General features: G+C 37.9%; 2 protein-coding genes across 2 annotated transcripts in view; one reads left to right on the top strand and one right to left on the bottom strand.

The window, feature by feature from the left end:
* LOC106931577 (scavenger receptor cysteine-rich domain-containing group B protein-like) overlaps positions 1–22,379 on the top strand; it is a 32,409-nt gene extending 10,030 nt beyond the window's left edge. Inside the window, exons 3-9 of the mRNA XM_088007489.1 lie at positions 7,523–7,834; positions 8,054–8,365; positions 17,962–18,270; positions 19,394–19,681; positions 19,835–20,158; positions 20,882–21,016; positions 21,109–22,379. Coding sequence (XP_087863615.1) covers positions 7,523–7,834; positions 8,054–8,365; positions 17,962–18,270; positions 19,394–19,681; positions 19,835–20,158; positions 20,882–21,016; positions 21,109–21,407 — 1,979 coding nt within the window. The 3' untranslated portion in view covers positions 21,408–22,379. The remainder of the gene's footprint in view (positions 1–7,522; positions 7,835–8,053; positions 8,366–17,961; positions 18,271–19,393; positions 19,682–19,834; positions 20,159–20,881; positions 21,017–21,108) is intronic.
* LOC148158256 (uncharacterized) lies at positions 15,077–16,146 on the bottom strand. Its single transcript, XM_088006909.1, has one exon. It carries the CDS (start codon positions 15,956–15,958, stop codon positions 15,077–15,079), a length of 882 nt encoding a protein of 293 aa, XP_087863035.1. The 5' UTR covers positions 15,959–16,146.
* Positions 22,380–24,025: the final 1,646 nt, after the last annotated feature.

Consider the following 24,025-nt stretch of genomic DNA (forward strand, 5'->3'; position numbering starts at 1 on the left):
CCAGTAGCACCTGACCAAAACCAAGGTCTGTATTCAGCAAGAGAAACATTTAAATAAACTAACTGATATTCTACTGTTTATTCATACATTCATTTGCTTCCTGTTGTCTCAGTGGCTTTACAGCAGTTAAACACTTTTTCATTTGGAGCAACAATGAAAAAGAAGCTGGAGATGGACAAAGAGTCAAAAAGCTGCAGCTGATCCAGAACGCTGCTGCTCACGTTCTCACTAAAACCAGGAAGATAGAGAACGTAACACCAGTTTTAAAGTCCCTACACTGGCTTCCTGTAGCTCAGAGAATAGACTTTAAAATAATGTTGTTAGTATATAAATCACTGAATGTCTTAGCACTACAGTACATTAAAGATCTACTGTTGTTGTATCAACATTCTTCTGGTTCTGCTCTGCATCCCCAGAACCAGAACCAAACAAGGAGAAGCAGCATTCAGCTTCTATGCACCACAAATTTGGAACAAACTTCCTGAAAACTGTAAAACAGCTGAAACACTGAGTGCCTTTAATCTCGACTAACAACCCACCTGTTTAGAGTTGTATTTGAAACGTAATCAATTATGAATTTAACGATGGCACTTGACTTAATGTGATGTTTTGATTGTTGATTCTATTTTGCATGACTTTGTGTTTTTGTGTTTATGATGTAAAGCACGTTGAAATGCCTTGCTGCTGAAACAAAATTTGATTGATTGATTGAAGTGATGATGATCGTGATTATAAGGAAGCAGACACTGATTTAAGACAGATCAGTGTTGATGTAAAGGATAACAAAGCAGCAGAACAAAGATCAGAAGAAGATAAGGAAAGGCTCATCTTCTTCTGAAGACGATGACTATGAGAATGTTACTCAACCTGGGGAAGTTAATGTGGCACAATATCAAAAATGTGAAAACATGTATCAAAGGGGTTGAAAATAGAAATCAAATTTCACTGTATAATTAGTCACAAAACTAATTAGCCCAAAAAATGTAATTGTGTGAGATAGTGGACCAGTTTAAGGTAAAGGATATGGTCATGTAGATAAATATTCAGTTTTCTGTATTGTTGCATTTCTGTAATTTGAACCAGCAGTGATTCAGGCTGGTTGCGATTGTGATTCTTCCTCGGTGTGTAAAATCATGAGCCTTCTGTTTCTTCCTGGTTTTAAAGATCTGACTTTTATTTCAACTGATTCCAATTCGTCTTTAGAAAATTGATCAAAGGTACTTTTATTTTGTTCTCTTTGTGGATAAATTGTAAATCTAAATAATTTATTATTTATAGTGCAATTTAAAAACAACAACTGATTTAAACCAGCCCAAAGTTACATAGATTCATCTTTCCATTTCTGAAGATCTACAAATATAGTCAAATCCTCCAGGTTAATATGAGACAGATACCAAGAACAATTAAAACAGATAACAGAAGATCACCTTTAGAGTAGAAATTATCACTCATTTAGTTTTTTCATACAGTTATACAACTCTCCAGTTAAACAAGATTCTATTCATATTTTAAGCAAAGCCAGAAGAAGTATTCATTAGTTCACATTTCTAGCAGTCTGTAGATTTTATTAATTACAGTTAGCGTGATTAGAATGTTTAGCATTAACCAACAAGTTGTAACATAAGTAGATTCTTCCTTCCCTTATTCAAAAGATTCCCAAAAAGCCTGAATCAAGAAGCCTCTATAGAAAATACTGTTTTCTTTCTAGAATCTTTTTAGGTATCTATTTATCTTTTTTCTAACTGCATTTTTAAACACCTTGCTGACCACCACAGTAACTTAATGTATTATTACTATTACTGTATTTCAATTTACCATGTTAACTAATTATGTACATCTGTTTTAACCCTTTAAGGCATTGCGGTCACTACAGTGGACAGCTATCTAAAAGCTTGGATCTTGTGTTTCTTGTAGATTTGTATGTTATAAATGCACACAGACCACTGAAGTGGACACTAGTGCATCAGGCATTAAACTGCCACCTACTATCCATCCACTGCAAGTGCAAGAAATTTTTTGTTAAATCCAATATGGCGGACAGCCGGAAGCATATCAGACTAACTTGGGATTATCCAGTCCCCCCTCCCACTGTGGAAAACTCATGCAGATAAAAAAATATGGTGACATCAAGAAACCCCTAAAGACTAATACTACTGATGTATTTATCAAATAGCAACTTTATATTTGGAGAAAATTACAACTGATCACCTGTCCACTGAAGTGGATGTCATGCATCAGTGGCAATATTTTCACAGGTATTGATATCAATACTCTATCTATAGATCTACAATATGCAATATTCCCAAAAAGTATTTTGACTGTAAATAAACTGACATATTTTAGTTCTTAACTTGAAGTCCATTGTTGCTATTAAGAAGTAAAGTTTTCATACTTTACTGGCCAATTGTAGCAATAGTGATAGTGGAGATGGAGATAATAAGGAATCTGTGATCACTGATGTAAATCAAGATGTTGAGGAAGATTAAATAACTGAAGATGCAGAACCTACAGAACTCAAACCAGTATGCAGTCCAAAAAAAAAAAAAGAATGAAAATTTGACAGAACAGGAATTGAGGACATTTCCAGTAATAAATATTTAATCATGTCATACCTCAGATACCCAAGGTCGAGAATGTATTGATCGTCAGATTCAGGTCTTCATCCTGATATGATACTAAGTGTTTTTTCACTTCTTGAAGAAGGTGAATCTTTTGCATTTCAAGGTATCTGTAGCTAGAGATCTCAATTTTCTTATAGAACATATGCAACATCTTGCAGCAAACATTGAAGGAACTCAAGCTGTTCAATGTTTGCTTATTGTCCACAGCTTCAACCTTGTATCTGCATTTCAGTTTGTTGTCTTGTTGAATGCCAGATTACTTATGTATGAACCTAATATTTTACATTCCTTATCTCTTAAGCTTCATTAAAGGTGATTATCCAAGTTCTTGCTTTGAACTATTCATTTTCTGTTTCTATTATATGTTTTGTTCACAAGTTCTTAAACCTAAAAATTCCATTGTTTAAAATTACTAAATACAATTTCTAACAGGAAAAGAAAATATTTCAGGTACAATTTATTTTATATAAGCCCATAAGTTAAATGCATAATCATATAATAATGTATAAGATTTCAACAGTTCAAAAATAAAATATTTAGCTGAATTTGTTTAATGATTTTTGTAACGTCATCTGCATATCAGTATGCCAGTGTTGTAGTACTCGAGATCGGTCTTGGTCTTGACTTGGTCTCGGGTTAGATGGTCTTGACCACAACACTGCAGTATGCATGTCCTCTGTTAACTCACTCATTTTTCTAAAGTGGCCGATATTTTTCCCCTCAGTTTCCTAACAGCCTCTCTTTGTCACATCCCATAATGTTGAATATTTATTTCACTTCGAATGGTAACGTCACAATATTTGAGACTTTGCTGTCATCATATTTTTATCCCAGAAAATTAACTTTGAAACAGAAACTGAACATATGTGCAAAAACATTTACAACTTGCTCAAAGGAAAGAGAAACTTCTTTTTCGATGTGCACAAGTGAGACAATTTGAAGAATGAACAAATAGTTTTAAGAATTTCAATTATGTTCTGAGAAATACACCATTGCATCTGAGAAAAAAATCTGTCATTAAGATTATGTATTTATGTGGCACCTTCATGTTTGTTCTTGAGAATCTCAAGACTAAACCTGTCAGTTTTTCCTCTAAATGTAACCAAAACCATTTCAATCTAAGGGATGGCTGATTGTAATACCCTGATAATTTAATCCTAATGGCAATATCATTTCTTGTTTACTTATCCAGAGGTTGTACAATAAAGTTGCTCACAGTACATACACCATACATAACTTGAGTTCTCAGAACGTTTTTCACAATTACAATTTCTCACTAAATTTGCTTAGTGAAACCAAATCAGTGATTAGCTTTAGTTTTACCTAAAAGCTAAAAGCTGAATAAATGAGAAGATGACAAGGAAAAGAGAAACAAGAGAAAGGCTGGAAGAGAGCGAAGAAGAAAGAACCCTCAACACCCATGAAACTCCAGCTGAATGAGACAGCCCATAGCAGAGGAAAAAGACAAGAAAAAAAACAGCATCAAGACACATGAGCAGACAGAAGCTCTGAAAACAAGTTGTGTTAAGATGTTATGGAGGATCAATTCCCCATAACATAGAAACTGAAAAAAAAATGATGAGAGACTGAGTTTGGCTTATGATTCCAGAAATTCTGGATGTTGTCACAGTTAAGCCAAAAAAACATTTAGTTTTATTAATAATTTTATTTACAATAAATGACTGATTACAATGATTAATAATTACATAAGCCAAACATTGATGCAAAATCTGATTCCCAACAGTTTTGATGCAACTGTGTGAGGTTGGTACAACATTTTGGTTTCCAGAAGTCTGATTCCCAACAGCAGAGAAGGTGCATCATTAGAGATGACATGAGAAATTAACATAAGGTTATTTTTATGACCGTTTGTTAGACGAACCTTAGATGTAAAAAACACAATATTGTGCTCTGTTCACTGTAAATATGGATACATTCTGACCGTAGCTCCATAGTAATTATATATCAGATTTCTTTATGAAGCATCTGGGTACAAGTTGTAGTTGACAGCCCAGCTATGTTAAAGCACCGATGACAGCAACTGATACAATGGCTAATTTTACAATATGTTCATTTCTAGAATGCATACATATCTATTCACATGGTCACATGTTGTGTTTTAACTGGCTAACTGTAGCTTTGGTATGAAAATCTTGGTTCATTGTTGACAATGAACAAGTTCTAACAACTTGTAGTTGTTAGTGGTCACTGGGGATTCCTGGGTGTTTCTTTGTGAAAAGTCTGTAAAAGTCTTTGCTAAAAACCAAAACCAACCAATTTAATGAATTCTAATGATCCTTTCAAGAAGAAAGATCCCTCATCTATCTAATTATGCCAAAAGCTTGTTGATGGAAACATACACATTATGACCAATGGAAAATGTGGTGAGGGACATTTTCACAATTACTCTATGGGTTCTATCCACATATTCTATTCTGTATGTATAATTTTGAACTTCCGTAAATATGATTTAACATTTATGTCCATTGTGAGCTGAACTGAACTCTAAATACAACAATTATCTTTTTATCAAGATTACTGGCAAATACAAAGCTGATAAAACATATTTACTTTCACTCAGGCTCAATAAAGGCAAAAAAAAGTTTGGCAAGAAAGAATTGTTACTGTCTGTGCTTCACTCTGGTTCATGTATGTTTTGTGGTTTGGTTTTAGCTTTTTGGGGGGTTTAAGTAAATTTGAAGCAACTGAAAACATGTCCGACACTCCCTTGACAGTACATATACTTTAAAGAAGTGAGCTTGACATTTCCCCTTATCTTGGATCCATGAGGTCAAGTGACTAAATCCTGTGTGAAACTAATTCTCAGAGTTTGTGTTCAAGTTCCATGTTTGAGACGCTATAGTTCATGACACCATGCTTTGAATTACAGAAGTAACAAATTAGTAGCTTCTGTCTGTTTTATAGCTGTTCACAGCTTAGCAAAGTTAAAATGTTTAGAAAGGAGTCTCAGTCGGTGCATTTGGACTTGGGGTTGCGCATTTATGGATCTATAATTCTATATTCTAGATCTTCACAGGTGTTGCATCTTGTTCTCAGTCAAGTTTCTTGTAATTAGTAATGAGTTATTAATCACTAATTACTTCCCCGAGAAAACAGTCCAATTACTTTACAAATGACATATATTCAAAAAGAATTAATTTATAGTAACCAAGTCACTTTTTAAAAAAAATAAGTATGCAGAATCTGAACATGCTATAAAGCAATACAACTTTATAGTTGTGTCTAGTAACTTATACTCTTTAAAGGGGCACTATTATGTATTTGTAGGCACATATGCCATTTTACAGCACTGTTACCATCAGTTGTTATAAAAATCTGGTTTATATCAAACTTGACTCAAAACAAAATTGACTTTGTTGTTTAAAGCTTTGAAATTGTGCTTCTGTCTCTTTAAGAAGCTCCTAGTCTTTTTGACATTCTGCCTTCAGGATGTTCCTCCATTAAACCATTTACACTGTTCTTAGGAGCCCTGCACTGAGAAGTAGTGCAGGGCTCTACTTCTCAGCCCTGCACAGCTGGGGCATAGATGATGATATGTATACATGTTTATACATATCAGCCAGAACACTTTCTTTATAATGAGAAGTAGGAGCTACTTCTCATTATAGGAGCAACATCTATAATGAAGTAGAAGTAGCTCCTATAAGTTGATTAACTTATGCACAAGTTAATCAAATGTTCTATAGGAGATTTTAGTGTCATAGTTAATAAAATGCATTGTCAGATATTTTGATCATGAAAGCTGAAGAATCCAAGAATTTACAGTGTACAAAAATTTAATTACTGCAATTAAAATAGTTATCGTAACTTGATAATGTGAGTGAAAATAATGCAGGAATGTGAACTTGTTCAACTAGGTGAGGGTAGTTTTCTTGCATAATGTGCAGTAATTGTTTGGTGTAAATTACAGTATTAAGTTATAATAACTCACAACTGAAGATTGAGCTGTCAGAACTTATAAAGCAATGCTTAGACAGCTAAGTTATTGTTAAATCAACTTAGTTAGATTTAAAATAGTTTTTGTTTTCTCAGTTAAAACAGTTGTCTGGTTGACTTTACCTACATTTGCTCCCTGCTCACTTATCTGGATCTTGATAACATTCTTGTCAAAGTCCAAGTCAATAAACACATTTTATTCCTCCTAATAAATAAAATCATAATTTGCAAACAGCTTTAGATATTTACTTGGGTCTTTTATATCAAATTGAAAAGAAAACATATTGATGATGTGAAACATTTAAATGTGACAGAAAAACAAAAAGAGATTAAATCTATATGAGGGAAGCACTTCATAGAACTGTATGCTGATTGAAAATGAGTAAACTAACAGTAAAGATAGCATCTACATTAAGTGAAGCTTAAAGTCTACTCAGCTACTACCAGAGCTACAGAGAAAATTTTAAATGAAACCATAAAAGCTGTGGCTGTTTAAAGCTGTTTCAATAAGTTATTTTTATGACTGAATGCTTTTAAAAAAGATGAAGAGGAAGAGGAAGTTTTCATGTGGCAAGAAGTCAAGTTCCTTTCCACCAGTTTCAGTCCAGTTGAAGAAGACAGTGACACTTTATGCAGCTATGTGGAACAAAAAGCAGAGGAATCATCAGTTTCTTAAAGATTTTATCTGTAAGATCATACTTCTACTTTTTTTCTATAGTCTCTCTTTATTTAATTTTCTTTATTTAAAAAATGAATTATATATTTTACATAAATCACCTGCCTTCTGTTAACAAAATGATAATTCAAAGTTTTATCTTGCAGTTTTCCTAGTTTTAGCCTTTTCTTCTTTCACTACAGGTCAGTTTATAAATTTCTCTTCCCATCTGGTGTCTTTCATTGTTTTCAGAACATTAACATAAACATGTTTAATCTTGTTCTTGAAGATCAGATCAGGTTGGCAGGACGTGGATCAACTCGATGCTCTGGAAGGGTTGAAGTTTACCACAACGATACCTGGGGAACGGTCTGTGATGACGACTGGGGCATAGCTGATGCTAATGTGGTTTGTCGACAGCTGGACTGTGGTCTTGCTATCAGTGCACCAGGTTCTGCTCGATTTGGTCAAGGAGTTGGAAAAATCTGGCTTGATGACGTTCGGTGCTCAGGAGATGAAAGCTCTCTAACCAGCTGTGGACACAGAGGTTATGGGACACATAACTGTGGCCACAGTGAGGATGCTGGTGTGATCTGTTCAGGTAAAGGAAAAAAGCTTTACAAATATTTAAATGTTCAATTTGAAAATGTTTATATATATCAGCCAGAGCACTTTCTTTTTTTCTTCTTTGTTTACACAAAATGAAGTGTAGTGCATATGGCATGTACACTGATCAGAAATGATTGGATTTGAAGTGTCAACGCAAACAGCTTTTATTCTTCACAGAACATTAACATAAAAATGTCACATTTTGTTAAAGGTCTGGTCAGGTTGGCAGGTCCTGGATCAACTCAATGCTCTGGAAGGGTTGAAGTTTACCACAAAGATACCTGGGGAACGGTCTGTGATGACAGCTGGGGCATAGCTGATGCTAATGTGGTTTGTCGACAGCTGGACTGTGGTACAGCACTCAATGCAACGGGTTCAGCTCACTTTGGTCAAGGAGATGGAAAAATCTGGCTTGATGACGTTCGGTGCTCAGGAGATGAAAGCTCTCTAACCAGCTGTGGACACAGAGGTTATGGGACACATGACTGTGGCCACAGTGAGGATGCTGGTGTGGTCTGTTCAGGTAAAACAAAAAGCTTTACTAATCACATTTAAAATTTCATCTTCAATGTTTAGATCAGGCTTAAAAAATCCAGCCCAACCCAAACCCATAGGCAATGTGTCCGAGCCTGATCCACCCTGAATAATTAACATCACTTATGGGTCTGAGGCCTAAGTAAACCCGACATAATATTTTAATGAAGCTTTTGCAGTTTTCATTTTTAGACCATAATTTGAGAAAGCAAGCAATGTCATTTCTCCCAGTTTTAGCTTTTGTTTAGCATTTTCCAGCTCCATTTTGTCACTTGTTATAACCACAGGGTGAGACAAGTGCAAATCATCTGATTTTTACGTGTGATTTTAAATAGTGGATCACAGCATAGCTGTGTGCATGTGTTGTGCTGTGTGCTGTACTTGTTACAATCTAATGAATAACAGCACCTCACTTTCTTTCCTTCATCAAACGGATAAGCTGCTTATACTCCTCTATTTAGGTAAGGTAATTTTATTTATATAGCACATTTTCAGCAACAAGGCAATACAAAGTGCTTGTGTTAATCTACTTAGACCATACTAAGTAGATTAACACAACTTTATATTGTGCATTCATTCTCATTTGACTTTGGTTATGGTATGTTTATTAACCGTGCCACAGAATCCGAGGTCGGGTCAGACTTGAATTTGAGCCATAAATCCAAACTCTGGCAAAAAAAAATATGTATTTTAATGAGTAATTTAATAAAGCATTTGAAGACTAAACAAGCCAACAGTCAGAGGTAATGTAGGCTTAAAAAGAGGAGACACCATTGTGTCTCCTCTTTTGCACAAAAAGGTTGTTGTTGTGCAACCTCCCCCCCTCCCCCCTTCTCTCTCTCTCTACTTCCCCTTCTGAGAGGAGGGAGATGTTGCTCTCCAGCTCTCCGTCTAACGCAGTGTTTCTCAACCTTTTTTGTGCCAGCGCCCCCCCTAGCCCTTATCCAGGTCCCTCACCGCCCCCCACCAAAGAATTTGCAGGCTACTTTGCATTGACCATTATTTTATCATTAATATTACTATCACTATTGTAGATGTTTTGATTTTTATGCTTGTTTCTGTATTTATCAAAAATAATTTCCCAGAGAACAAAAAGCCATGGGAATAGAAATTATTTTCACAGGTGTTTACAAAAAATGCAATGAACATTCAAGTTAAAATCGGTAGGCCTAACAGCAGCCAATCAGAGTGGAAAAAATATTCTTATTTTGTGCCATTTTCTAGTTGTTAAATCTTGCACAAAATGACCAGATAAAAGATGAACAACATGCCAGTTTAAACTTTGAACTATTTGCAAAACGACTGAGCTCTGCAGCATTAAAACAAGAATAGAACCGTAACTACATTAATCATAGCTCCTCTTCTCCTCAGTGTTTTTGTGAGTATCTGGTGGTGCAGCTCTGTGCTGCCTTCAGGAAAATGGGACATCAGAGTATCATCCATGAAATTTCACCCACATGGCATTTACTGTGCAAACCAGAGCTTTCAGTGGAACAACAAAAGTTCCAGGTCCTTTTAATGCCGTACAAATATGAGACAGAAACATGGATTATATTTTTATATAGACCTGTCTATTGATTTATAGATTAATAGTTTTACTGGACAGAAATTACAAAGAACAAATCTGGTTCTTAATCAAATCCTAATGAGTCAAATTGAAAGTGTCATGGAGTCATCAGCCTCATGACATTAACACTGACATGAAAAATAATATTGAAGAAATATATCATATCTAATTAAAACCATGAATAAGTGATAAGTTCTTTACTGTTATGGTCTGTAAATATATTTATTCTCAGTACTAGATGTGGTCTCAACAAACCCATGGCACTTCAACAATATTATTTTACCTTTTATCTGGAAATAGTGTCTGTTTATTCTTGCCATACAGTCTCTGTATTAATTATTGCTCGAAAGGTCTTGCCATACCAGTTTATTCCTCTGTATTTACTTTAGCTTCTTAGTTTATTCTTGCATTTTGTTCTTCATTCATTCCCATTTAGTTTCCTTTGATTACTATTATCCTCTCCTGGTTTATTGCTATGTCCACTTTAGTTTCTTTCCTGTTGCTAGATTTATTTTATCATTTATTGACAATCAGTAATCTTCACTCATCACCTGCTGCTCCGTCTAATCGTCATGTTTCACATCATGTGTTGATTTTTCACTGTTCAGCATCAGATTCTCTGTTTTTATGCCATAATTCACATCTAGTTCGTTGCTCCGTTTTATGTCCCGCTTCTCCTGTTTCAGAGTTTTGCGCAATGTGTGCGTCTTTTTTTTTTTTAAGCCCCCTATGGTGCAGGGCGGTCGGGAAACGTGTCGATGGGGGAAAGGCAGACTGACATAAACCTTTTAAACAACGGAAACAATTTATGCATTCTGATTATTGAAATTTAAAAGTGCTGTGTTGTTCTATCAACCCCGTTTCATACCGGACCTTACAGCACCGATGTTAACGCTATAAAATGAACGCTCTCTATCATGGTGTCACCATGGAGGGATTTCTTTATTTCTTTATTTGAATGGGTTCATTTTTCAGAGGGATACACAGTCAGGGTATCGTGATTTTAGCTACCAGTAGCAGAACGGAGCTGCGCCAAGAAGCTAACAGAAGCTAACAAACACTGAATAGAAAAAGAAGAAGATTTTTTTGATTTTTAACAAAACATTTATTTACAATGATTTAACAATAAACTTGCATAATAATCAGGTCAATGAAAACCAAATAAAAACAATAAATATTTACATTAGCAGCTTGTTAAAATTTAGTTCTCCCTGATTAGAAATGGTGCACAGTACATTGTGAAAACCCCATAGCTGTATAAAAGCCCTCATATTCCCAGTGGCTCTGTGGAAGCAAAACTCCAGCCTCAGCCTAGCTTTGACATTGCACTTCCACAGAGCCACGGCATCCAGATGAGGACCAGCCTGGAGTCTGTCTCGTCGTGATAAATAAATCGCCATTTTGGCTTCAGCAATTAAAAAATTTAAAATCTGAACTTTTGGTTTGTTGGCTTTGTTAAAACACAGTCCATAAATAAGTAAAGAACTGGTAAAAACAACGCCAAAACAGCGAAAAACACTCATCAATAAAATAAAAAATGTCATCAGTCTCTTACAATCAATAAATACATGAAAAACACTCTCAGACAGACCACAGAAAGAACACTCATTTAAAACCCCTGGACTAAAAACCGATAAAAACGAGTTGGTAGCAATGGCGCCGTGTAAAATCCTCCATTGGAGGTCGCCAGTCCGTTTTTTTATCGGCGGTTTGTAGAGTGTCCTCCACTGAGGGGTGTGTCCTCCCAGGCGGTCTGCCCACACGCACACTGGTCTTTTTCGTAGAGTTCTTTCATTTACGACTTTGACACAGTTTTTGTAGAGTACTTTTGGACCCGTACTCTGGAGGCTCATCTGTGAGTCGCTGCTGGCTAGCAGGGGACCACTGTCTGTTGTAAAACTGGTGTTCAGGGTCACATCAGGGACCGGGTCTGTCGGGTCTGGCGAAGCTTTTTTCTCGTGGAGGAGCTGCAGGAGATGTCTCTCCCTGGCTGTCATCCTCTCCTTCAAACGGTCCAGGAAGCGCTGCACAAGTCTACTGGACCGGACCCCCAGCAGAGTAGCAACAGCCTGGGTGTTGGAGAGATCCGGTCCAGCTGTCTCCACCAGATGTTTTATGGTCGTCATCTTGGACCTGCACAGCGCCTCCGACAGTCCTGGTATGGCGCCGCGACACACATCCAGTCTGGACCCACAGACCAAAGGCTCTTCTAAAAACCAATGCAGAGAATCATGCGTTTTTGCCCTTTCCAATTTAAACAGAGCACAGGATTTAAAAACACCCTGATAAAACTGAGGCAACCCCTTTAACTGTAAAAGACTAAAATCAGTTAAAAACAGAGCAGCATCCAGCCCCAGAAAATTAACACGTCTGAGGATACAGCTGGCCACATCCCTCCACACAGGAGATCCTGTCAGGTACTTCTGAATAAATTGTAAACGAAAGGTTGCTGTTCTGCTGGCCAGGTGGACAAGGCCCTGTCCCCCCTCCTCTCTTGATAAAAACAACACAGACTGTGGCACCCAATGTAGACCGTTCCAAAAAAAGTTGACCATCTCTGACTATATTTTAACTAATAAACTAGATGGTGGGTCTAAAACATTGAGTTTGTGCCACAGCTGTGATGCAACAAGGTTGTTTAAAACCAACACTCTGCCCCTGTAGGACATTTGGGAGTGGAGCCACTTCCATTTAGATAACTTGTCTTTGATTTTTTGCTCGACGTTTACCCAGTTTTTATTTACAATAGCTTTATCTCCTAAAAACACACCAAGATATTTAAAACCATCTCTTTTCCACATAAGACCTTGAGGGAGAACTGGGAGCCCAACAGACCACTCGCCGATGGCCAGGGCTTCGCTCTTACCCCAGTTCACCCTCGCAGCAGACAGTGTAGAGAACTTTTCTGTTATCTCAGTTAAAACATTCACATCTTGCTGATCTTTTATAAAAATAACATCATCAGCATAGGCAGATAAAACAATATTGTTACTAAAACCAGGTAAAACCAAACCATAAACACTCGAGCATATTTTCTGGAGGAGGGGCTCCAGGGAGAGTGCGTAAAGCATCCCCGAGAGCGCGCAGCCCTGTCGAACGCCTCTACGCACCCTAAAAGGAGCACACAGGCTGCCGTTGATCTTCAGCACACTCTCAATGTCACTGTACAGTACCTGGATCTTGGCAATGAGACCCTCGCTGAACCCAAACCCCCTCATGGTTTTCCAGAGGAAGCTGTGTTCAACGCGGTCAAATGCCTTTTCTTGATCTAATGAAATCAAGCCAGTTTGTAAACCCAATGAACCGGAGACTTCCAAAACGTCCCGAATTAGGTAGACGTTATGTACCATGGACCTGCTGGGGACGCAATAGGTCTGATCCCGGTGGATGACCTGCTCCATAGCCTTCCCCAGCCTTGTGGCCAGGGCCTTGGAGAGGATTTTGTAGTCCGTGCAGAGGAGGGACACAGGGCGCCAGTTCTTAATGTCCTGCAGGTTGCCCTTTTTGGGCAGCAGGGTGATGACAGCCCTGCGGCAGGACAAGGGGAGTGAACCGGTGGACAGACTTTCATTATAGACGTCGAGCAGGTCTTTTGCCAGAATGTCCCAGTAGGCCTTGTAAAACTCCACCGTGAGCCCATCAACGCCCGGGGACTTCTGGCCCTGCATATTGAGGAGGGCTGTGTGGAGCTCTTGGAGCCCCAGGGGGCGCTCCAGCTCAGAGTTGGGTCTCCTCGGAGACCTGGGGTAGTTTGTCGCAGAACTCCCGGAACAGTTCCTCGTTCTCTCTGTATTCACTGTTGAACAGAGAACGGTAAAACTCCACAGCCCTCCTCCTGATCTCACCTGGTTCACTCAGTTGCTGCCCTGTGTCCGACAGCAAAGAGTGGATCAGCTTCCTCTGCCCGTGCTTCCTCTCCAAGCTGAAAAAAAAGCTAGAGGGAGCATCCATCTCCGTGATATTCTGGATCCGGGACCTGACCAATGCGCCTTGGACTTCATTCTCCAGCAGGTTGGCTAAAGTTAGCCTTTTAGATTTGAGAGCTTCAATATACTCTCGATTTCCTGTGATTTCACTAAGTCGTTCTAATTCCACGATGTTTATCTCCAGATCTCTGATAGATCTGGTAATGTCACGGGTGACATTGAGAGTGTGCTGCTGACTCAGCAGTTTTATCTGTACTTTTCCGTAGTCCCACCACTGTTTAAGACTGGTAAAATCAGCCTTTCTTTCTCTAAAATCAGTCCAAAAATAATTTAAAACCTCCTTAAAACCCCGATCATAAGTTAAGGCTGAGTTAAAATGCCAGTAAGCACTTCTAGGTAAGATGTTTTTGATAAAAACACTACCTAAAAGCAACGAGTGATCTGTAAAAGCCACTGGTAAAATCTGGCATGTTTTAAACACATTAAAATTGTGTTTAAAACAATAAAAATGATCAAGACGGGCTAAAGAGATTTTATTTTCTTTAATGTGGGACCATGTGTACTGCCTGGAGCCTGCATGCATCCTTCTCCATACATCCACCAGGCCATGAGACGAGACCAGCTACCGCAGAGCATGTTGGGCTGCTGGATGTGGCTCTGCATGATTACGGTCTAAAAACTCGTTTTCAGTGCAATTAAAATCCCCACCTATAAAAACATAGTCCTCAGACCCACAATCACCCAACCGTTCCCTAATTTTCTCATAAAAACGCTTTTTCTCTGCATTGGTGATAGGAGCATAAATATTAATAAAAACTATAGTAAAACAATCAAACTTTGTCTTGACTAAAAGACACCTCCCCTGAATAACATGGTCAATTTCTATAGAGTTTGGGGTGAACGCTCTAGAAAAGAGGAAGCCCACCCCTGCACTCTGGGAGGTGCCGTGACTTAAAATGACCTCCCCCCTCCACTCTCTGACCCAGTCAGTCTCTATTAAATGATCGCTGTGCGTTTCCTGCAAGTAAATTATGTCGATTTTCTTTTGGTTCAGCATTTGATAAATCAAAGCACGTTTTTCAGCCTCCCTCGCCCCATTAAGATTCAATTATGCTATTTTAAAAGAATCCATGTTGGGTAAGAAGCTAAAAACAAAATACCAAAAGACTATAAAAAGTAATAAAATACTACTGTGCATCATTTAAAATCAAAGTTGTTTTCTAACTTTAGTCAATATTTTCTTTAATCTAAAGATTTCGGTGTCTGCAAAACCTGATAACTCTTTGTTCCTGATGTGATACCTTGCTGAGAAATAAAATAATTTTAAGTCAGGAAAAAAACTTTCAATCTTTATTCCTCTGAATCCTTTAGTTTCTTTTAAAAAAGTTCTAAAAGACTCTACAGGGTATCTAGGTGCTTTGCAACTCATTTGTATGACAGATATTTCACTGTTGTCAGAGAACCAGCTCTCATTGTCGCTGCTGTCCGACACCTCTTTTCTCTCTGCAGCCAGCTTGCAGGCTTGCTTGCTGGCCTGTACAGCCATCACCACATTCCTCCTTTTACTTCGCCTCTTTAACGGGGCTGAAGCCTCCAGTTCCATCGCCTCCTCCGTTTCACCCGTCTCTCCTGCCACTCCAGTTCCAAAAACCAACTCTGCACCATTCTGTTCCTCCACCTGCACCTCTCTTTTCCCTCCCTGATCCCCACACCCTAAATGCTCCTCATCGCCGCTCACCTTCACCTGCTGCTCTCCCTGCACACTATCTCTCTCCCTCACTTCACTTTCACCCTCACCATCATTCACCCCATCACTTCCACCATTAATCCCATCACCACCGCCATTCACCCCATCACCACACAACACTGTGCTCTCATCCTTTCCTACACCTACACTCATTTTCACACTTTCCACTCCTGACACCTCAACAGTACCTTCCGCCTGCTCCTCTACAGCGGGCTCCTCCGCCGCCGCCTCCACCTCTCCCACCGCCAAACAAACTTCCTCCACGCTGCACGGAGAACCAGCGCCCACCTTGACACCGTTCTTCCGTGTCAGCGCGGAGAAAGCCCCACCATCAGACACCATGGCGTCGTCAGACGCCGGCCAGCCAGGCACGCCTGACGGCCACACCCGAACCCAACCAAAAAACCCCTAAAACGTGACAAAACTAACACAAAAATACAACTAAACAGTTAACATAAACACCCAGTGAAAAAACAGTAAGAAAAAAGCCAAAGATTTAGAAATACAATCACTCGCTCTCTCGCTCTTCTTCCGCTCTCCACTCACCCTCCTCTCACACGAAGAAGAAGAAGAGCTGCCATCGATACCGTTGCAGCAAAGCATGGTTTAATGTTACACAATACAGTTTTACCAAGTTGCTCAAAGTCTAAACTGGTATTGTTGTGCATATAAGGTGTAAAGTTTACCTTCGACCAAACGCCCCCCAAAGGCATCCCAGCGCCCCCATTTTGTAAAAATGTCCGCCAGCGCCCCCTGCCGTCCTCTGAACGCCCCCTGGGGGGCGGTACTGCCCACGTTGAGAACCGCTAGTCTAACGGGTCCGAGAAGCCTCTAACTCCTGAGTATTACTCCAGATAGAGGACATTCTGTTTAAGCTGGGCGCGAAAAAGACTAGCCTGGTTTCTAACGACCTCCATCCAGATGTCCCACCCTTTTTCACCCGGTGAACTAGCCAGATCGAGCAGTCCGCAATCAGCTAGCTTCACAGAGCACACCTGTTAACGGTCGCTCTTTCTCTTTATTACAACTTGCATTTGTTACTGAGCCAAGTAGGCTTTACTGACTAAATAAAATACATTTGTTTTAAAAAAAAGTTGTGTGGTGCCTCAGTACCAACCTGTTTGCTACTCAGTAGCTGTACTTAGAATCAGCAAGTACCTAAGCTGAAGTATTTATACTCGACCTGGGAATCTGGTGTCGATTCATCAATGTGTCTTTATTGACTGATTTCTCAGCATCTCTGGATGGAAGTGGAAATAAAATTGAAAATTGATTTGATGTATTCTTTCTTGCTGTTGAGACTGGCTCTGGTTAGATGACTTTCTATCTTGAGTTCTTTGTTAGATGTTTTGTGCTACACCCCATAATATGTTCAACAGTGGGTTAGCTGAGTGAATAAATGAATGAATGAATGAATGAACCTGTAGCAGCTATAGCCTGATTGTTCTCAGAATTTAGTTTTATTGTTGGTTTGACTAAATTTCAACCTTGTTTTAGTTGTAGATTTTAGAATAATTTGTAGATTTTGACACCAAATTGCACATTTTCTTAATTAGGATGTCAAGTGATTGGTCTCCAGGCAATTTATTAGAGAAATCATAGCAGATCATACATGTTCTGGGCAGAAAAGGTGATAAATTCTTAGTCAAAATTACATTTACGTGTCAGCAGGAGTACATTGGTGGGTCTGTTCCTTGGATGACATCATTTTCCTGTCCTATTGTGGTGTGGAACAAGTGTTTGCCCCCATGCAAGTTTATGCATGCAAAAAAACCTTTTTTTTGCCTGTTTATCACACTAAGGTGTGTATGTGTATGTTCTCCTTACATACAGGTTTATTAAATATTAGTGAAAGACAACACAAGTGAACAGAAAATGCAGTTTTCAAATCAGGATATAAGAGAAAAAAATTCCAAACCTTGTGTGAAAAAGTGATTGCTCTCCCATTGAGATGCAAGAAGATGATATATTTTTATGATATTTTTAAATCATAATTTTAAAAATAAAGTCATGATTTTTAAATTTACGATTTAAAAACCATACATTTTTAGTGAAGGTTTTAAAGAAAATCATCAAAATGTTACACAAGATAGAATTAATAAAAATAAAAACTGGTGTGAACTCTTCAGCTTAAAGCACTGCTCAATTCTTTAGAATGTTTGGGTTAGGTCACACAGTCCAGGGCCTAAAGAGTCATGTGAGTAAAGGTCACAGATCCCTAAATTAAGAAGGCTATAATAAAAAGTTAACACTAATAAAAAGGGTTTTGTTTTGCTTATTTTTTTTACAAACAGTAAATATTTTTAAAAGCAGAAATCTAAAGCTTGTCTGGGTTCTATTTCCAGGTTCTGTGATCAGACTGATTGGATCAACGTTCTGCTCTGGAAGAGTTGAAGTCTATAACAACGGCCAATGGGGGACAGTGTGTGATGACGGCTGGGGTCTATCTGATGCCCAGGTGGTCTGCAGACAGTTATCCTGTGGGGAAGCAGTTAAAGCCACTTCATCAGCTGCTTCTGGTGAAGGAACTGGTCAAATCTGGCTTGATGACGTGAGCTGTGCAGGAAATGAAAGCTCTCTAACCTACTGTCAGCATCCAGGGTTCGGTACCCACAACTGTAAACACAATGAGGACGCTGGTGTGGTCTGTTCAGGTGAGAAAAACTTTGAGTAACTGTGTGTCTTACAAGAAAAATATGCTGAAGATTGCAAAGTCTGGGGAAAACTCTCAGGACTTTGATTAAAAAAAATCTAAAACCTTATATGGCAATAAATTCATGGAAGTGCCTATAAAGTCTGTGGACCAGATAACAGCCTTTACTATTTATTTCTCATTTATTTCCAATCAACAATATGGAAATATATCAGATTCCAGAGAAAACTCAGGTGCCATTGTGAGTTAAAATACTTTGGAGAACACAGCAAACTTCATTTCTCTTCTGTGTTTAAGATCCCTGCTCATCACACAGTTACACACACACATATATTATATATATATATATATATATATATATATATATATATATATATATATATATATATATATATATATATATATATATATATATATATATATATATATATATATATATATATATATATATATATATCCAGTGGCGCAACTGCACATTATTCACGTGGATGCGAAAGCATAAATCGCCCCCCCCGACGGAAGGAACTTCAGGCTGGAAGTCCGACGCTAACACCCCCCTCGCTACATTTACCTCGTTATGTGCGAGAGGTAAAGGAGCGTGAAGCGCGCTGAACTGTATGGGAAAACATAATCGGTGCGTCGCCCCCTCCAGACGGGGTTTTGGCGCCCCCTCTGGTGCTGCGCCCCTATGCGTTGCATACGCTGCATACCCCCTTTTTGGGCCTCTGTATATATATATGTATATATATGTGTGTGTGTGTGTGTGTGTGTGTGTGTGTGTGTGTATATATATATATATATATATATATATATATATATATATATATATATATATATATATATATATATATATATATATATATATATATAATATCCTGCAAAACTTTAGTATGTTTTGCAGGATATTTTTCATTGTTAACACTTATCATCACCTCTCTGCCTTCTAGTCTAAACTCATGGCATGTCTAGACTGTCAATGTAGTCATAACTAGACTACAATAGACTGATAACCTAATCTCTCAGTATGACTTCATTTATGCAAAAATCATTTTCAAAAGGAATGATTTTTCACATCAGAAATATTTTACAAAATATTTTTTTGTCCACCTCTCTGTATATTTCAGTCAGCATTCCAAAGCCCAGCGTCTCTGTAAGTCCTGCTGCTTTGGTCACCTGGGGACAGGAAGTCAGCATCACTTGTTCCTGTGCAACTGAACTTTTCGGTGAAACATTTACTCTCCAAAAGACTCCAGGCTCATTCAGAATGAATCAGTCATCAGGTTCCTACTCTACTACCTTCAACATCCCTAAAGTGACTCTTGATCATGATGGAGAATTCCAGTGTTGGTATGAGAAAAGGATTTCCAACCAAACATTCGCCTCCGTCTTTAGTGACTCTGTCCGTCTAACTGGTAAGACAACATTAGATCTGTAAATACTGAAAAGTAAGCAGGTTAATGAATTGTTTAAAATGTATACTCTTTTTGAGAAAAAACATCTGAAGTCAATGAATCCTATGATTTGCATCTCTCAAACTCTGAACAGTCAGGACTTTTTTTTCACAGTGAGTCTGGAGAGTCCCAACATTTCCCTGACATCCCCACATGCAGGGTTGGTCTGGGGTCCAGGAGGAGCAGAGGTTACCAAGGGTTACGGCTTCTCCTTCACTTGCTCCATTAACCCCACATATCCTCAGGGAGATTTCTCTCTCATCTTCTCTGGGTCCAACATCACAGAAACCAGGCCAGCAGTCAACAACTCAGCCTCTTTTAACTTCCCAGCTGCTGAGTTTGAACACCAGGGCAACTACAGCTGTGTGTATGAGGTTACCATGACTACACAGAGGTTCAGTTCTGATGAGGCAGAACCCATTACTCTCATCATCAAATGTAAGTAACTATTTGAGAGAATATTTTCATCTGATAGACTTGAGTTAAATAATATTTCTACAACCTGTGAAAGGTAATATTATTATTAATCAAAGTTAAAGGTAAAAACACTGTTTTCAAACAATTATTTTATTTATTAAAAGAGTCTCAAAGCTTATTTTTTCAGATTTTTTACACTACCATTTAGTGCTGTTCTCCTCACATGTCCTCTCTTGAGCTCTCCAATCTCTAGTTCTGCCTGCTGTAATTTCATCATTGTCACCAGCTGTATTTTCATTGACTATAAAGTTGCATGAATTGAAATTATGAAAATAAATTTGTTGAATGGAAACACGCCAATTTAGAAAAAAACTCAAATTTCTTTGTAAAATTTTTGTGCTAGTATGACGTGGTTTATCAGCCATACTGAAACAGATGTACAGTATTTAGCAAAGCTGCAATGGAAACAGTTTTTGTAGTTTTTTGGACAATGTGCAGCTGGCTTCACCATAGCTCTCACAGTATCACACAGGTCATAAAAGGTTTTGTTATCCCAACATGTTGAATCCATAGCTCTTCTGGAAAATGGGCAAATACAATTTCCCCAAAAACGCCGCGCACATAATCGCTCCCAAATATAAGGGACTTCTTGCTACAATGCATGAATAAAACACCAACGTCTCTTCTGATGGCTGATAGATGATGAGGGCTAGCAATAAACTGACCAAGTATTTTCTCTTCTAGCCTCTTCACTGCTGCTGGTTTCCTCAGTCTCCAGTGGAATCCTGCTGCTGGTCCTGCTGGTGTCTCTAGCAGTCTGCCTGGGCTGCAGGAGGAAACTTTGCTCTAAACGGCTCATACCATCTGACCAAAACCAAAGTCTGTATTCAGCAAGAGATACATTAAATTAAGATCCCTGCTATCTATCTTTGTGTTTATTCAAATATCTCCTCCCTTTGTTTTCGTTTCAGTGTCTTTCCAGCAGCCAAACACAAAAGATGATGAGAATGATCAGGATGACTATGAAAATATAGATATAGTTCGCTCAGTAAAGAAACTGGAGGTGGACAAAGAGTCAACAAGTGATGATGATCATGATTATGAAGACGCAGACATTAACTTAGGACAAGTCATTGTTGGTGTAGAAGATCACAAAGCAGTAGAACAAAGATATGAAGAAGATGAAAGCACAGATGATGATGATGATGATGACTATGTGAATGTTACCGAACCCTGGAAAGATAACGTGGTGCAACATCAAAATCGTTAATACAAGTTTGTTACCCATGGTAAATTGTGATTTTTTTTTATTAATATTTTTAGCATACCTGTGAAATGTAACATTCACCATGAGCCTTTACTTCCATTTTTTCCTGATCACCCACATAGCTTGGGACCCGGGTGTCACCATTAGTGAGGCAGAAATAATATTTCATTCTAATATTGACCCAGGGATGATCGTATATGAAAGTTACTAACAAGAGTTGAGAGACGATATGGCTAATTTCCAGTCACAGATTTTGTAGACTTGCTAACTTTGGTTTCAGCTGACTTCTCTCCAGGAACTGAAATAATGTTTCTTTCTTTTGTTCTCTTTGTGGATACATGGAATTGCTGAGGCGATTCCAGGTGAACGGGGTGGGGGGGGGTGGGGAACCACATGGTGACAGAATTGACAGAAGATTCTCTGACATGTATTTTATTTTTATTATTTCTTAATAGTAATAATAATGTTTTGGTTTTTTATATTTTTCATACTGCTATTAAATTTTCTATTTAGGCAGATTAGAAAAAAAAATAGAAATGACAATTACTGAAAGAAAAACAATGAAAAAATAATATTTTAATTTGACTTAAATGTTTCTTCGGAGTTAAAATATTAACATTTTGGAGCGAGCCAGTCAGAGTCCAGACTGAAATCTGATATCATGATGAAGATTATATTTTAATTTGTGTCATTCCCAATCATAAATAAATCTTATTTGATTTACCATAACTTCAGAATCTAAGGGTTATTAATTGTTTTTAAATTAACTACTGTTAATTTAAACCATGGTTTTGTATATGTAACTACATATCCTGTCACAGTTATGTACTCTGTGTAAACATGAAAAAATATGCATGAATATTAGACACTGATCCTCAGATCAGCTTATGAAAGCTGCATCTGCCAAAAAAACAACAAAACTCTGGCTATTGCTGAAATGGGCCCCTCAAATGCTGGTTGTATCGTGACACATGATCACATAACATGTTATGTAACTTTTATTTGGAGTCATTACCCCAGGAGCCAGACTGTAAATGGCCCCTTCACCTCCATCACTGATGCCTGTTGCAGCTGACACTCCACTGATGGATCTCCTGCATCAGTTTTCACCATCAGAGCTGAGTATGTAGAAGCTAATTTGGCCAGGAGCCTGAACCTTTAAATGCTTTAAATGCTTTTATAAGACATTACTGTTCTGGAGTCGTTTCAGCTGACCTCTGACCTCTGGCATACAGGCCTGCCATGCTCACACTTACACAGTCAATGTGAATCCACCTGTGAAGCTACTCTGGACAGTTGACTCACAAATGATCTGGGCTGGCCTTCACACACCAAGCATGGATTAAAAGAACGTAACAAAATGTGTAAGAAGGCAGTATATACTTTTATACCCTCTTATTACCTCACCTGGAAAATTACCTCTAGCGATTACACACCATTTTACATTTTTCAAGTATTTTACATTTTTTTCAGATGTGTTATAGTTTGAGCTTTCCTGCTTATCACGATAACCTCCAGATGTGGCAGATATGTAACATTTCCTGGAAACAAATCATAACCGCAGCGCCTCATCGTCACATGATGCCCCTCCATCACCCCACCAAACGAAGATCAGTTCAAGTCCTCACTTGTAGCTCTGATGTTTATACTAGATAAGCACCATGCAGTTTAATGCATATGTGTAGAGATTACAGAAGGGGTTTAAGTGCATGTATTTTAAGCATAGTGAATGTTTGGTTGTAAATACATTTGGCTTTGGCTTGTGCTTGCCTTGCCTGTTAGATTTGTACTAATATATATGTAAAATGTGTCGTAGGCTGCCTTCTGGCTCTCTTTCATATTTACCAAGCAAAATACAAACTTGCTATTTTGCCAAGAAAAAATACCATATTAACTTGTAACTTCCAGGAATATTTTAGGCATCTGACCAAAGAGTTACGCAAATGAAGACAAGAACTGGACCTGCTCACCATGGGTAAAGTTCTGAAACAATCATAAACTTTTTTGTACTGTTCTTTTAATGACGATTTTGGGAAAAATATCTGTAAATAAAATGGATTGAACTGCTAATAAAATATTACATTAACAATTCAAAAGTTGCATAAATGTTTTCTGAAATAGAACTTTCCCCAAATTCAATCAGAATTTATGTGATTATAACTGAAAATAAAAACTATAGATAAAATATATTATTGAGTGAAAAACATGAAAATGTGTTTTTTATATATATTTTCTGTTTTTTTTGTTGTTGTTTTTTTTTCCTGAAAATGCCATGTTTTCCTCAGGTGGTGCACCTTGCTATTTGTGTATCATTTGTACAACTTTATACTTTGTACAAAAGTATAATTGACAGGAGGTGTCTTCCTGCTTTTGATTATTTATTTTTGGTGATGAGCTCCAAGTCTCTGATGTCCTCACCGTCAGCCAGTGGTGGAGAAAGTACTCAAAAAATGTACTTAAGTAAAAGTAAAACTACCACATTAATATTTGTACTTAAGTAAAAGTAAAAGTAAAAAAGTACTGGCTTTTATAAATACTTAAGTATTAAAAGTAAAAGTACTTGCTGAATGCATTACCTAATCCCTAATACAATTTCATTATGTGAACCAAGGAGCCAGTAG

Source organism: Poecilia mexicana, unplaced genomic scaffold, assembly GCF_051168715.1.
Source record: "Poecilia mexicana isolate PSO_F unplaced genomic scaffold, ASM5116871v1 scaffold_7, whole genome shotgun sequence".
Lineage (NCBI taxonomy): Eukaryota > Metazoa > Chordata > Actinopteri > Cyprinodontiformes > Poeciliidae > Poecilia > Poecilia mexicana.

Bases quoted from the DNA above. Each gene is read 5' to 3' on its own strand.
- LOC148158256 (XM_088006909.1), bottom strand. From the start codon at position 15,958: ATGGTGTCTGATGGTGGGGCTTTCTCCGCGCTGACACGGAAGAACGGT.